This window comes from Lipotes vexillifer, unplaced genomic scaffold (genome assembly GCF_000442215.2).
Source record: "Lipotes vexillifer unplaced genomic scaffold, Lipotes_vexillifer_v1.1 scaffold422, whole genome shotgun sequence".
Lineage (NCBI taxonomy): Eukaryota > Metazoa > Chordata > Mammalia > Artiodactyla > Lipotidae > Lipotes > Lipotes vexillifer.
The window spans coordinates 133,536-148,682 of NW_006779087.1; the positions used below are offsets into that span (position 1 = coordinate 133,536).

Here is a 15,147-nt window from a genome sequence, read left to right on the forward strand (position 1 = left end):
GCATTAATTGTGAGAAAGAAATGGGAGTGGGAGGAGGGGTGCAGCACAGAAGGTAAAAAGAAGACATTTGGGAGATATCTGCAGAAATAACATAACTCTGGGTAGGTAGGCTTTAATAAGGAAGTCCCACCCTTTCCATTTACTTCTTACGTGGTTCTTAACTTATCCTCCCAACCAAAACCAAAAGCAAAATTAAGTTACTGAAAATGTATTTACTTCTTGGGATGGAAGTATATGTGTCCTGTTTTCCCTTTTCCATCAGAGGCAGCTCCCTAAAAACCGAAAACACACACAGACACACACACACACACTCTCTCTCAAACACAAACAAAACATGCATTCAAGTGATTGTTTTCGTAACATTTTAACATTTAACAGAAACTATGTACGATAATTTTTTATTGTATCTTACATTAAGATAGCCACTACAGAAATTTACATAGGTTAGAAGCAAGATGGATGGTTAAGGAGGGCCCAGTCCTGTGGGCGATTTTCTCAGAGGCTATAGGTCAGAGTTCACTGAGGGGAGGGGCTTCAGATTACCCAATTAGGTTAGAAGTGAGGAAAGGCTAAAACAGGCTGCTAGACAGAGATAAACAGCCATTGGGTCCATTAACATCCCTAGACTTGTGAAACAGCATTACAAAACTCTCTCTCCCCTTAGGCACAGTCCCAAAATACTCTCAATCTCAGCAGCTCTGATGGGAATCACCTGTCTCTCTTCCTTGCCTAGAGTGGGAAGACATCCACAATTTTTAGACACTATTGGTCCCTTCCCCCAACATGTGGTTTGACTATAGCACTCAGTAACCCAGAAGAAAAACAAGGTAGTCCAGGTTGTCCTTTAGTGAGAGACGGTCAGAAATACGTGTTTAAATGGGAAATACAAATCCTCCAAAGTCAAATGGTTCCCAAAGCCAACTATCAACTGACAGAAGTGGGTTCTGGCTTTCCGTTTGCAGTAGCCACTCCACTCTGAGGCAATGGTGCAGAGGCTTTCTCAGAATTTCGAGATCCCTGTGATCTGCACCCATCTCCAGCCATCTGCATCTGGCCCTGTTAAAAGAAAAGTCACTTTGGTTACAAACTCATTAACTGTGGTCTGAAGCATGAATCTGACATATAATGCCTATGTATAGCAGCAACAAGAACAAGACAGCAGATATAACTCTATGCAGTTGCTCTTCCCCATACTTAACTATCCCTGACCCTCGGAGTCAGAAGTCATTACTCGTAGCATTCCAGAGGCCCTCCCAATGGAAAGGAGAGCTGTGGGTTGTTTCTTCCAAATGAAATAGCCATTCTCTGCTGAGGTTCCAGAACAGCCGACAGATCACAGGAAGACAGTCCTCTGGGCCTCTGTTTGAAACCAACAGCTGTAGTATAACTGCAGGTCTTCAGTCAGAGCCATGAGTGTCCCACCCAAAGCTCAAAGAAAGAAGCCAAATCATGCTGCTTGTGCTTAACTCTATGATGAAAACAATTCCAGGGCTGAACTCTCCCTTAAAGCAACAATTTTCCTACACTCCTTGTCTCAACCTTTTCTAGTTAACTAAATAAATTTGTCCTGCTCTCCCAGATATGGGGACCAGGAGCTATTAAGTGTTCTCTCTAAGGCCCATCTGGAGAACTGCCATCTGGAGCACCTGTACAGCTAGTGATGACAACCCCAACCCCCAGGAGTACATGCTGGCCACAGCCAGCAGGGAACCCTCTGCCTGGCTGGAGGTATTCTTCACTTGCCAAAATATCCACTGGGCCTTCAGCAATTTCGTTTACAGGATGATCTTCAAGGGTTAGTGAAGGATCAAAAAGCAAGGGTGAAGGAGGGCACTGCATACCATCACCCACAACATCCAAGTCCTAGGAAAAGAAAGAGAAAAAAGCCTATCAGCAATATCAAGGGAACCAATAAGCTAAAGTTGGCATTTTTCGGCAAACCTCGAAGAATTCTCCCTTACTTCCCTCACCCCTTGCCTACCTTTAAAACAAGTAACGATTTCCCCAGAGTGTGCAACAAATGGGTTAAGACTGAAAAGCACTGAGAACTTTTTCCTTGCTGCCAAATATAAAGCACAGACCACTATAGTAGCTTTAAAAAGCATATTTTTTTTAAACAGAAAAATTCAGAGGCAAAGGTAGAATAGGAGCTACCAGCGGCTGGAGATAGAGGGGAAGTGGGAGTTACAGTTTAATGAGTACAGTCTCTGTCTGCACTGACAGAAAAGTCCTGGAAATTGATAGTGGTGATGGTTGCACAATGTTTTGAATGTACTTAATACCACTGAACTGTACATTTTAAAATGGTAAATCTTACATTACAAATACCTTACCACAAAAAGAAATATTTTTAAAAAGCATATACTGGAACTCCCTGGTGGTCCAGTGGTTAGGACTCTGCACTTTCACTGCCAAGGGCACAGGTTCAATCCCTGATTGGGAAACTAGGATCCACATGACCAAAAAAAAAAAAAAAAAAAAAAAAAGAATCCTTAGCAAATTCATAGCATTTAAGGCTGTGGGGATGAGTGTTCCTTAGGAAGAAAAAGGAACACAAAAAAAAAAAAAAAAAAAAAAAAAAAAAAAGGCATATACTTCTAAGACTAACTGTAGTCGACATCTAAGTTCACCAGTGATGAATCTAATATGGACAATCAGCATACATGCAAATCAAAATGAAATACTGACTTAATAGATTGGACAATATGAGACCACTTGATTAATATTCTAATGGCCACAAAGCAAGCCAGTAAGCAAAAGAGGAAAGGGGATGGGGGAAGAAAGAAGGAAGATGAAAAACTCAAAGTCCTTCCGAATGGCCAGGAAATATTTTAGTTAAGTCCCTATCCCCACAGAGAAAAATCCCTGATTCTTAAACCTAACATATCCAATTGCTCTTTAAAACACCCACACACAGGGGGACTTCCCTGGTGGTCCAGTGGTTAAAACTCTGCGCTCCCAGTGCAGGGGACCGGGGTTCAATCCCTGGTCAGGGAACTAGATCCCGCGTGCCGCAACTAAGATCCCACACACAGTGAGGAAGATCCCGAGTGCCACAACTAAGACCCGGCACAGCCAAATAAATAATAAACACACACACACACACACACACACATACACGCACAAAACATTGTATTCTACAGAATATGTTTCTTCCAACTGAATTGGCCATTCCCACAGAGGGGTTGAAGCCAACAGACCACAGGAAGACACTGCTCTTGGCTCCTGCGTGAAACCAAGAGCTACAGCAAACTACTGGTCTTGATTCAGGGTCTAAAGCACTATAAAGGCTCAGACAGTATGTCAAACTGACTTTCATCCCTCTGCTGTCTAAGCATCTACTGCTAAACTCTGCTTCCCAAGAGTGAAAACTACCCAAGGGTTTGTACTCTCCTGTGTCCAAGCTACTTTATAGAGGCTCTATGTTTCCAGTAATTGAGCTTCTTGAGAAAAGCTAAGTTCTGTGCTTTTAAAATAAGTCTAAGAGTTTGAAATCCTTTCCCTTTCTTTGCTGTGATCACCGAAAACAAGAATCACATCCTCAAGACAATTAAGGTAAAGAAAAGAACACAATTAAAGGACGTGCTGGACTTAAAGCTGCTCAACTTAAGCAGAAACATAAAGAAAAAGATACAGTTGGCTACCTAACATCTATTTCAGATGTGTTAGAAACTTCTGTACTATCCACAGAAACCACCATGTTCTCACACTGTTAAGTAAGACTGTGAACTGTTTTCTCCGATTCTTTTGGTATGCACAATTATTAGGCACTTGATCCTTGAACAACGCCATGGTTAGGGGCACCGATGCCCACAGTCAGAAATCCGTGTATAACTTCAGTCAGCCCTCTCTGTCCATGGTTCTGTACCCTCAGATTCAACCAACTGTGGATCATGTAGATTGTAGTAAGAATTTACTGGGAAAAAAAGCTGTGTATAAGTGGACCTGCACAGTTCAAGCCCATGTTATTCAAGGGTCAACTGTATAAATAATTAACTTGAAATGTAGAAGAACCCATTTAAGCAGTGTGGCAAAAGGTTTCCAAGTCTCAAGATAACAGTGGTACAGAAATTTTTCAAACAAAAACAGATACTGAAAAGGCTTTCCTCACATATTCAGTATTGTCTTTTATAAGAATTAAAATTGGGAACAGGAACCTAAAATAAGAGAAGAAGAAAGGATCAGCAGAAATGCCTATCCTAAGAGGAATGAACCAGGACACAAACAGAATCCACATTTTGTTCTATGTCAAAAACAGAGCTCAAAAAACAAACACAAAAAGAGAGCAAGCTCAAAGTAATAGGATTAAGGTATTAAATTCTTATCTGTCAAATATCCTCGGATCAAAGGACAGAAAACAAGCAAGTGTCAATATCCAGAATGAAAGGCTGAACTTTTACCCATATGAATATCTGATACCTGGTCCTCCCACAAGTAAAGTTACCAGAAATTATTAATAAGTATAACAGAAATGATATCTAAGAAAGAACATAGGTAAGATTGCTGGGTGGAATTCATATAATTAAGAAATTATTTTTACCCAGCAAAAGACTAGTTAAATATATCCAGAATTTATGGGAGGACAAAAACTCTTTTCTAAAACACAACTGTTTCAACATTTTCTGGAGAATTTTTACCTCCAAAGATTAAGAATAAAACTACTTTTTAATGACCAATGTGGTTCATCTAAAGTACATTAATACAAACATAACAGATGATCAAGTACAAATAGCTGATTATCATTTTTAAACCTCTAACAAAGGTCCATCTTAAAAACCCATGAGATTCTCAAAAATAAACTTACTTCTCACACATTCTTTAAAAAATTCACACCATAAAATAAATATTAAAAGATCTGACAATATATTTTTAAATGTTTAAAAATTAAGATTCCTTAAATGTCACTTTTAGGTTATGATCACATCTTATAATCTCTAATATTTTGTGTTACTATTCTCCAAAGAGCAAATAAGAACATAATCTTCAAACATACTGGAACAGTCATATTTTCTTAGCTCTAGATCATCAAAAGTTTAAGAAAACACCATTTAAAACTAACGCAAAAACAGGTGAAAGGGGAAAAGCAAAAAGGTCAAAACAGCAATGGCTCTAGAAATTAACAATCAGATGAAATAAAATAACCTAGTACATCTATGTAAAACCCATGTGCTAGTTACTACATATGTACATTAATATTTGAAGGGAATTTGGCAATGTAGTGATTAGGTTATTTTTTAGACCCTATAAATCTGCTCATTACCAAGTTAAAAAAAAAAGGAAAGATAGCACCTCTTTGGGTTTTCTTCACATGTAAAATGAAGGGACGTGGACAAAAATCTGTATCAATCTAGGGCTATCTATTCATTTACTCTCTTCAACATAATCTCATTGGAAAACTGGGAAGCACTGGAGTATATAATCTCTAAGGTTCTCATATTCTATGAATCTGTTTGAAAGAAACTTTTTAAAAAGCAATTATAATCAGGATTATAACAAAAATTATAAGTTTGTTATAAATGAAGTGACAAAAATCAAGTTCACTAATCCTACAAACAGTATACAACCAAAAAAGGAGGGGGCGTAGTTAATTGGCATCAGTTTACTCTTTTTGGGGGTCACTCTGCACAGCCTGTGGGATCTTAGTCTCCCACCAGGGACTGAACCCAGGCCACAGCAGTGAAAGTGCTGGGTCCTAACCACTGGACCACCAGGGAATTCCCTGGAATCAGTTTACTCTTAGTGCCACTTTTTCAGATATTAGCCTGTCCTGATATATCTTCTTTAGTGAGCAACACTCAAGGCCACCCAAATCCTGCTTCCACCCCTAGGCAAACAATCTTGCAACCTATACTGAATTTTCCATTTAGATTTGTCACTTTAAATATGTCATGGTTATATATTGATACAAGACACCTTTATTATGAAATTCAGAAGAATTATCTTCAGAATAAATAATGAAGACCTTCATCCAAAAGGCTAAAGATTAAGCAAAGTGCCAAAAAAGAGATGGAATGTCAACTGATCCCTGAAGTGAATGATACAGTAGGGTAGTACTAATTAAGGAAGCGAATGCAATCAGAGATGGGTTTATGCGCTGGGACCAATCAAGGAGCAGACTGAAAAAGGTAGAGTAGTGTACACACTTAGAAGGCTATAAAAGTAAATATTTAGGGACATCACTGTTGTTCTGGTCCATTCACAACAGAATCTTTAATAACATATCAAAAATGAAAAACAGTATGCAGAGCTAAGTTTAAAGTCATTTTTAGGGGGGGACACATTAATCTGAAAATGAGAACTCTTATAGGGCCAAAACACAAATTTACATTGTCAAGTAGATATCAGAATTCATTTGTATTATTAAGATTCAAGTGAATTACTTACCTTGTGGATGGGCACCAAATTTCCCAGCTACACAAATCCAACCATAATCTTGACTTTCCAATTTCCCTTAGTTTAAAATTTCCCTTATCATTCCCTCAGGAAAAAAAACTTCTGTAAATTTAAACTGTCTCTAAATGAATATGTAACATACAAATACAACCATACACATATCATTTCAAAAAACTTATCAAAGTTGTTTTCTTTTTTTTCTTTTTTTTTAAACCACAAAAGACTAACCTATTCTCACCATTAATAAATAAGGCCTTGCCTCAAGGGCCAACCAGAGCAGAGCTTCTCTAACTTACATCACTGAACTCCAGAGGTAAACTCTCAGTGGGCTGAAGCTCAGCAGCACTCAAGTACAGATCCATGGGGCCGGCTTCCAGATCGTCTGGCACAGACAGTACCTGCTCGGGCTTATACATCTGAGGAGGCAACTGGAAATGCAGTGGGCAGCAGGGATCCTCAGAGAGGCTTACAGGAACTGGTTTGTTGCAGGGTACCTCTTCAGACCCCTGGCAGCATTTGAAGAGAACCTGATTCGTGTCCTGACAAATATCTGTAGAAAAACGGTCAAGGGAAATAAAATGGATCTATCCGAGGCACAAAAAAGGAGGTGTCTGCCATGTAAAATTCAAGGTCTGGACAACACATGATATTTGGTTACATCTGATACAGAACCAATGCAGGTAGCAATTTTTAAAGTTACTTCTCAAATTGTCATTTACTAGCATAACTCTAGCTCTACCAGTAATGTAAAACTAGTCCCCAACCTCCATTTAAAGTAGAGACACTAATCTTGTTCTCCCTATGAGGGTCAAATGCAAAACATTTCAAAACATAGTGCTAAGCAAACAGCACTTAACAATCCTAGAAATCTGTACCTATTCAGAAGAAACATGTCATGGTAAATGCAAATAGCTTGCAGAGGCCCCTACCAACCCCTTCCAAGAGTCAAGAGATACAATGTTGTTTCTGCTATAAAGCAGGGGGGGCAAAAACTTCCTCAAAATTTTTTGAACCTTGTTTCCAAAATGTTTACATGATACATTTGTTTAAAGAAGCAGGGTGTTGGGGAAAATAGAAGCTCCAGTAATAGTAACTAGGTATCCTATCCTGACAGGAAATAAAATTAAATTTCCACACACACCCCCTTTTTCAGGGGGGTGGTATCACTGGAGTCCTGTTATGATCCCAAAAACAAAGGGAAGAAGCGCACTTCCCTGGTGGCGTGGCGCAGTGGTTAAGAATCTGCCTGCCAATGCAGGGGACACGGGTTCAAGCCCTGGCCCGGGAAGATCCCACATGCCGCAGAGCAACTAAGCTCGTGCACCACAACTACTGAGCCTGCGCTCTAGAGCTCATGTGCCACAACTACTGAGCCCGCGTGCCACAACTACTAAAGCCCACATGCATAGAGCTCATGCTTCGCAACAAGAGAAGCCACCGCACCGCAACCAGGGAGAGCCCGCGCATAGCAACAAAGACCCAATGCAGCCAAAAAAAAAAAAAAAAAAAATTTTTAAAAAGAAAGGGAAGAAGAAAATAACTGCTTATGGTGCATGGAAAGAAGTACTCCAGGAATGCTCCAGGAGCCCTAACAACTTCTCTTAAGGGTAGAAGCAGAAAAAGGCTATATTTCCAAGTTGGCAAAGAAGTTCTGTGGGATGAATCAACATTGAAATCATGATTAGATAACAAAATTCTGATTCGAGTCACTCTACAAAATACATTTTACTCAAGTTTTATCATTTCCTGAAATCCTAACTACATGGTTATTTTCCCTAGATTAACAGATAACTATTATTTCAAACTTGGGCCTATTTTTTAAACCAGAAAGCAAAATTTTCTGTAAACTGTACCCAGGATTATGGAAGAATGGGTAATTTTTACCCCCCAAAGTTTAAGGTAATTTTTTGAAGTTAAAAAATCTAATGTACATTATAAATTTTAAACCTAATAAACCCTCTTGAAGAAAAGCCATTTTTTTCAATCCATTCCTTAGAATTTGATAAACTCTAAAGCAGAGTTTCATAGTATTCCCACCACTGGCATTACGGCTATCTGTGCACTGTAGAATGTTGATTAGCAGCATTCCTTGCCTCTGGCCACTAGATGTCAGTAGCACCCCCATCAGAGTTAAGACAAAACAAAAATGTCTCCACACATTGCCAAATGGGGTACAAAGTGGCCCCGGTTGAGAACCACTACTCTAAAGGAACAGTATATAGCTCAAAGTAAACAAATAATTATTCAATGAAAATCAGCGCTCAAATGAACAAACATGAATCTGATGGGAACAATCAGATGTGCAATCTCTATGTGCTTAAAAAGCTCAATCTTATTTAAATTATTAAAATTTTAAATGTGAATCCATTAAATTGTTTCAACTGGAACATTTTTCATGTAATTCGAAGGATTTTCACAAGCCTCTTATTTATTTAATATCACAGTATCCTTGAAAAGCCCTCCCCCATCCTCCTCCACCCCCTTTCCTTTCAGATAGGGACAACAGACAAAGAAGGGAATGGTTGACCTACAACTAGAGTCTGGGTCCTTCACTTTCAGTCCAGTGGTGTCTCCATTAGACCAGAGTAAAGAGTTAACAGGTCACCAATGGCAGTCGCATCTTTCTCTGGGATAAGGACTTAAGGAAGGGTAAGTGACTTAGGCAACTACAGAGTGGAAAGGAAAAGAGCATAAAAGAGAAAAATAATACTTTCCTTCTCTTTTCACATACATTTTCAACTTTGCTTTTTAAAATATTAATATTCTAATAACCTATCTTGAGTATAGTGCTGTAAGTATAAAATACTCAATATCCAGAAACTGGGTTTTTTGCCTTATAAAGTAATTCAAGGTCACTGAAGAAAACCTGAAAAGTACAAAGCAGAGGAAAAAAGGGCATTCATAACCCCACCATCCAAAAATAGTCACATTTCTGTTACATTCCCTCCTAGCATTAGTTCCATGTAGTTAAAACATACTCTACCGAATTCCATATTCTATTTTTGTCACTATCAAACATTTCCCTATGTCATTCATAAATTTTGTTAAATACAATGTTTAATTCCTGAACATATTCCATACTATGCTGTGTCACAATTTTCCTCTCTATTCCCCATCTCTGAAAATTTTAAGGCTCTCTCCAGTTGGAGGAATTCGGTGTAACAATATTCATCTGTATTTGATTATCGTCTTAAAATAAATTCTCAGAGGTGACGTTATCATATCAAAGAATATGAATATCATCAAACTGCTTTCTAAAAGCCTGTGCCACTTTACAGTACCACTGGCAGAGTTTAGAAGGGCCCATTTCACCATTCCCTCACAAACTTTTGAAACTTCCTCATTAAATCTCATACATAGATAAGTCTCAAATTTATAGATTAGGGAATTCCCTGGCAGTGCAGTGGTTAGGACTCAGGGCTCTCACTGCCAGGGCCCAAGTTTAACCCCTGGTCCGGAAACTAAGATCCCACAAGCCGTGCGGCACAGCCAAATAAAGAAAAGGATGGATTAAAAAAACTTCCTTGTTTTATTTCTTATTTCACTTATTTATAGTAAAGGTAAATACTTTTCAACTATCAGCCACTTCTACTTTTAATCTGTCCATAGATAGCCTTTGCCCAATTAGGTTTTGAGCATTTATCTTTAGTTTTTAATTACTCTGCACAAGAATTTTATATATTAAGGACAGTAATCCTTTACCAGACATTTGTTACAATTAATAAATTGATAAAATATTTAATAAGCAGAATAGAGAAAATATCAGTTTTCCTTTCGAAAGAGCAAGAAAGTCTTCCTTCCCTTCCTATTAAAGAAAATACATTTTACTTTCCAAATATTTGTATATCTTGCCAGGCAAATGAAATCCAGCAAGATTTATGCCTTTCATATAATGAAGATCACCATATTTAAATAGTGCATTTACTGTGAAAGTAACTTTCTTAATCAATGTCCACCATATAGATGCACTTTCACAATTCAATATACAGCTCAAAAAATTTTAACAGCCCAGTAGTAAATGTAAGTTTCCTATTTGAATGAAGTCTAAAATACACAAGTCAGGGCCCTGACCATAAAAGGATAATATTCAAAGAAAGATCACATTTCAGAATCATCCAACTGTTTTTGGATCCTCAGCAATTTTTTTGTAGTAATTGGATTTAACAGTATTATAATTCTAATGAATGAGTTAATAAATCAGGGATCTCTAAATTTTGGAATCCCAATATTAATCAACTATAAGTAAGTATTAGCCCATATCTATCACCAATGACTGAGATGTTTCTTTCCAATGAATTGACCATTACATTTCCAAAGTTCTGAAATGGCCAACAGACCATAGAAAGAGACTTCTTTAGGCTCCTGCTTGAAACCAACAGCTTCAGCAAACTGCTGGCCTTGATTCAGGGCCAAAGGAAAACAAAGACCTTCAATTAACTAAACTATCACAGATCCCCACTAGCCTTCAGTCTAGCTAGCAAACTGAACAGAGCAAAAAGATACGGGTAAGGCAGTGTCTGGTCATTGGAAGAGACTGATTGGAACAACGAACATCATCCACAAAGGCCAAGCACCTCTGACTCGAACGAGTGGTATGGGCCTAAAACGGAGAAAACAGGTCAGTCAAAACAAATTATCTACGAAAACACTTACTTATATAAGAAAACTGTATCCTTAAAGCCTAGAAACTTGAACATTTAACCAATTTATTCACCAATACTATGCAAAAGGAAAAAAAATGTAAACCTCATGTTCAAATAATGAGTCAACCATAATTCGAAATACAATTCCTCCGTATTACAAAAGTGTGTGATACACAGCCTAATGGTTTTCAAACTATTTTGTCTTTTAGCAGAACCCTTTTTAAATCGTAATCTTACGTTGAGCCTCAAAAAATAGAAAAGATAGGGCTTCCCTGGTGGCGCAGTGGTTGAGAGTCCGCCTGCCGACACAGGGGACACGGGTTTGTGCCCCAGTCTGGGAAGATCCCACATGCCGCGGAGCGGCTGGGCCCGTGAGCCATGGCCACTGAGCCTGCGTGTCCGGAGCCTGTGCTCCGCAGCGGGAGAGGCCACAACAGTGAGAGGCCCGCGTACCGCAAAAAAAAAAAAAAAGAAAAAGATAAAAATGGAATTACTCTTTTTTTTTTAATTTATTAATTTTATTTTATTTTTGGCTGCGTTTGGTCTATGTTGCTGGCTTTCTCTAGTTGCATCGAGAGTGGGCTACTCTTTCTTGCACTGTGCAGGCTTCTCATTGCAGTGTCTCCTCTTGTTGCGGAGTACGGGCTCTAGGCTCGCGGGCTTCAGTATTTGTGGTGCACGGGCTCAGTAGTAGTGGCTCAAGGGCTCTAGAGTGCAGGCTCAGTAGTTGAGGCACACAGGCTTAGTTGCTCCACAGCATGTGGGATCTTCCGGGACCAGGTTTTGAACCTGTGTCCCCTGCATTGGCAGGTGGATTCTCAACCACTGTGCCACCAGAGAAGCCCCAAAATGGACTTACTCTTACTGATGCAGAGACCAGGGGCTTGAGGAACAAATTTAAGAATATAACTCTGCTTGTCAACCTTACTTCCTGACCTTCACTGCTCCTATTATTCTACCCATCTTCCTGCCTTCTAAAACAAGAGTCCCAATCTATTAGGCATTCTGTGCCTGTTTCTGAACTGAAGAATTTCTGAACCAAATAACTTAGAAATCTATGGCAACCCTTCAATATGCAGATGAAAATAGAGTTCAGTTATCAGTGCAGGCACAGAATTGATCAGAAGGGAACCAAAACCCATGTCTCTGCACTTCCAGATAAGTGCTCTTTTCAATATACCCCACGTCCAGTAAGTTAGATTTCACAACCTAGGCTGTACAACAGTGTTTTGACAATTACCCTAACTCTGTAAATAAAACAAATGTAACACCTTAGAGGTATATACAAAAATTACCTGTTGAGCGGCCCCATCTGTGGCCAGCATTCTGCGCTCCTTCAGCTGCCTATGTAGTAAGGCTTCCACTCCATAGCGCTGACGATACCGCCGAAGACATTTTAGACGCTTTAAGTTCTCTCGTTCTTTGGCAAGAAGTCCCTCTGGGCCAGTCAGGAGACTACTACCTAGAACGTCACAACAGTCAAGATGTTATCTGCCAAGCAACCAATCAAGGATGCATCCCCAAACTAACAAGAAGAAAACAGGGAAATCTGCCCATACAACAGTTTCAAAAGCAAATCCTTCTCCAGTCCAGGTAACAAGACAGAAGTCAAACTACTACAAAATTCACATGTTGAACCCACAAGAGCTTATGGGAACTGGCATAAAACTTGCCTAGAGCTTCATGTTCCACTTTGCGATTGTGTAAGTAACGTCGCTTCTTCTCTTTGAGGAGATGCTGAAGTCGTTTAAACTGGTCAATGTACAAAGACTGCAAACGAATAAGCTTCTCACGCATAATCAGGGCCACTTCTTCCGCTGTGTAGACACCAGCATGCCTAAAATAAAAGAGACAATTCAAAAAGGATAAGAAAGCACAACAATAAAACCCATGCTTAGAAGGAAAAAGGAGTAAAGGTGAGACTTAGATTTGCTATTCAACAATCAGTCAGCGCTGAGACAATCACCTTATTAAACAGGAATGTTTTCACACAGCATTTTACCATTCAAGTTGTTACTCAAAAACAAAACAAAAAAGACAATTCCCAAGAATGGATACTAATGTATGATATCACAATATGGGAAAGGGGAAATGTTTCATTATTTTCCCCAGTTATTTGCATTATGTTTAAATAGGAGTAAAGATATAGAATACTCAAAATTTTTATTAATCTACATTCTTGTTCCATTTAATAATTTAATACAGAAAAATCACTTACAGTCAGGACAGCTTAAAAGTGTTTAATTTAATAGCATGTATCTCAATACATTTTAATTAAAGCACAAAAGATAACAAACAATTATGACTTCTAATTTAAAAATATACTCGTAGGGAAATACACTGGCAGTCCAGTGGTTAGGACTCTGCTCTCACTGCTGAGGGCCCGGGTTCAACCCCTGTTCCGGGAACTAAGATCCCACAAGCCACACGGCCAAAAATAAATAAATTAATTAAAATTAAATAGAAATAAAAAATAAAAATACACTTGTATTTTGGAGTTTACACAGGCCCTCAAAACACTGGTCACAAAGTCTAGTCAATGTCCTCAGCTCATTTTGACAATATTCTCAAAATATAGTACCCTGGAGTAACCCTTTGCCAAAGATCTAGATCCACATCAACTTTATTAAGTTTTGTTTTTAATAAATTTATTTATTTTTGGCTGCGTTGGGTCTTCCTTGCTGTGCACGGGCTTTCTCTAGTTGCAGCGAGCGGGGGCCACTCTTCCTTGCAGTGCACGGGCTTCTCATCGCAGTGGCCTCTCTTGCTGCGGAGCACGGGCTCTAGGCGCACGGGCTTCAGTAGTTGTGGCTCACGGGCTTAGCTGGTCTGCGGCACGGGGGATCTTCCCCGACCAGGGCTTGAACCCGTGTCCCCTGCCTTGGCAGGTGGATTCCCAACTACTGTGCCACCAGGGAAGCCCAACTTTATTGTTTTGCCACCAACTATATGAATCAACAGAACTTAAAAAAAAACATTCTAGTGATTAATGAGGTCGCATAAGCAAATCAGTTTAAATGTCAGTTTAATTAAAGACTGGTTCCTGCCTCTGATTTAACTCAAAGTTTAAGGGATTAACTGCAAGTTTAAAAGATTTTTGGTGCCATTTGTCTTATGTGATCATTATATAAACAGAAAGAACAAGCTAGATATATACCCTGACTTGCTAGTTTCATATTTTGACTGAGTAAAAATTATTTCTGTTATTTAAAAGGCAACACACACAAATTACATACTAATTTTAAATCCAAAAATATGTGCTCTTTAAAATTTAACTCTTAAATCACTGAAATACACAGAATAAAATTATTAACTTTAGTAATCTCTGCCAAAAGCTTTTCCTAAATATAAATAGGAGACAAAACTACCTGTGTATAAGAGAACTACAACTACAAAGTACTCTGAAATAAAAATAAGTGAAAAGAAATTAAGAACCAAAACATGAAAAAAAAACCCAGAAAATTACAGAAATGACAAAATCTAAGACTATCAGAAAATGTGAAAAGGTTTTAAAAATATCTAATGTCTAAAAAAGGTGACTAGGTTATTCATATTCAGGAAAATGGGCCATGTCTGCATTAATATGTCTGTACCCCCTAAAATACTGAGGCCTTAACCTAGTACCAAGTTTGTTAAAATGAAATTAATTTCATTGTACCCTGTCAGAAGAGAATTTAACCAATGATCTGGGGACTATAATTTATAAATGGGAAGTCACTACAATTAGAATTTACTACAAATCATTTGGGGCGGGGGTGGGAGAGGATGAGCACCCTAACTAATATGAATGCCTAGTTCATGTGACAAATGGATCATTTATTTAAAGATGGATGTCCCAGACATTCACAGCTAGTTATTAAAGTCATGTACTAATTCTTCTTGCTCTGATATACACAAATATAAATCTAGGATTTATTAGAATTCAACTTCAAAAAATAGAGTCACCTTATATTCTATTAAATAGTGTCTCTTCTTCAAAGTGCATTCTCTCAAATTTCTTCATTTTGATAACAATGATGAAGACTCAATAACCTGAAATGACCTTTACCAAAACAAGTTCTGGATGCGTGTAGAGGTCATATGATAAAACTTACTTTTTAAATAGGGAAAG

The 15,147-nt window shown here is 38.4% G+C and overlaps 1 protein-coding gene across 4 annotated transcripts in view; it reads right to left on the reverse strand.

Annotated features, from left to right (window-relative positions):
• Nucleotides 1-351: 351 nt before the first annotated feature.
• KANSL2 (KAT8 regulatory NSL complex subunit 2) overlaps nucleotides 352-15,147 on the reverse strand; it is a 19,218-nt gene continuing 4,422 nt past the window's right edge. The window contains exons 4-9 of one of the 4 annotated variants that reach the window (XM_007452232.1): nucleotides 12,710-12,873; nucleotides 12,332-12,498; nucleotides 10,897-10,993; nucleotides 6,792-6,943; nucleotides 1,744-1,863; nucleotides 352-1,056 (exon numbers count right to left, since the gene is read on the reverse strand). In XM_007452232.1, the coding sequence (XP_007452294.1) occupies nucleotides 925-1,056; nucleotides 1,744-1,863; nucleotides 6,792-6,943; nucleotides 10,897-10,993; nucleotides 12,332-12,498; nucleotides 12,710-12,873 (832 nt within the window). In that variant the 3' untranslated portion in view covers nucleotides 352-924. Of the gene's footprint in view, nucleotides 1,057-1,743; nucleotides 1,864-6,689; nucleotides 6,944-10,896; nucleotides 10,994-12,331; nucleotides 12,499-12,705; nucleotides 12,874-15,147 lie in introns of all 4 variants that reach the window. The other 3 variants (XM_007452230.1, XM_007452229.1, XM_007452231.1) reach the window with 3 other exon arrangements.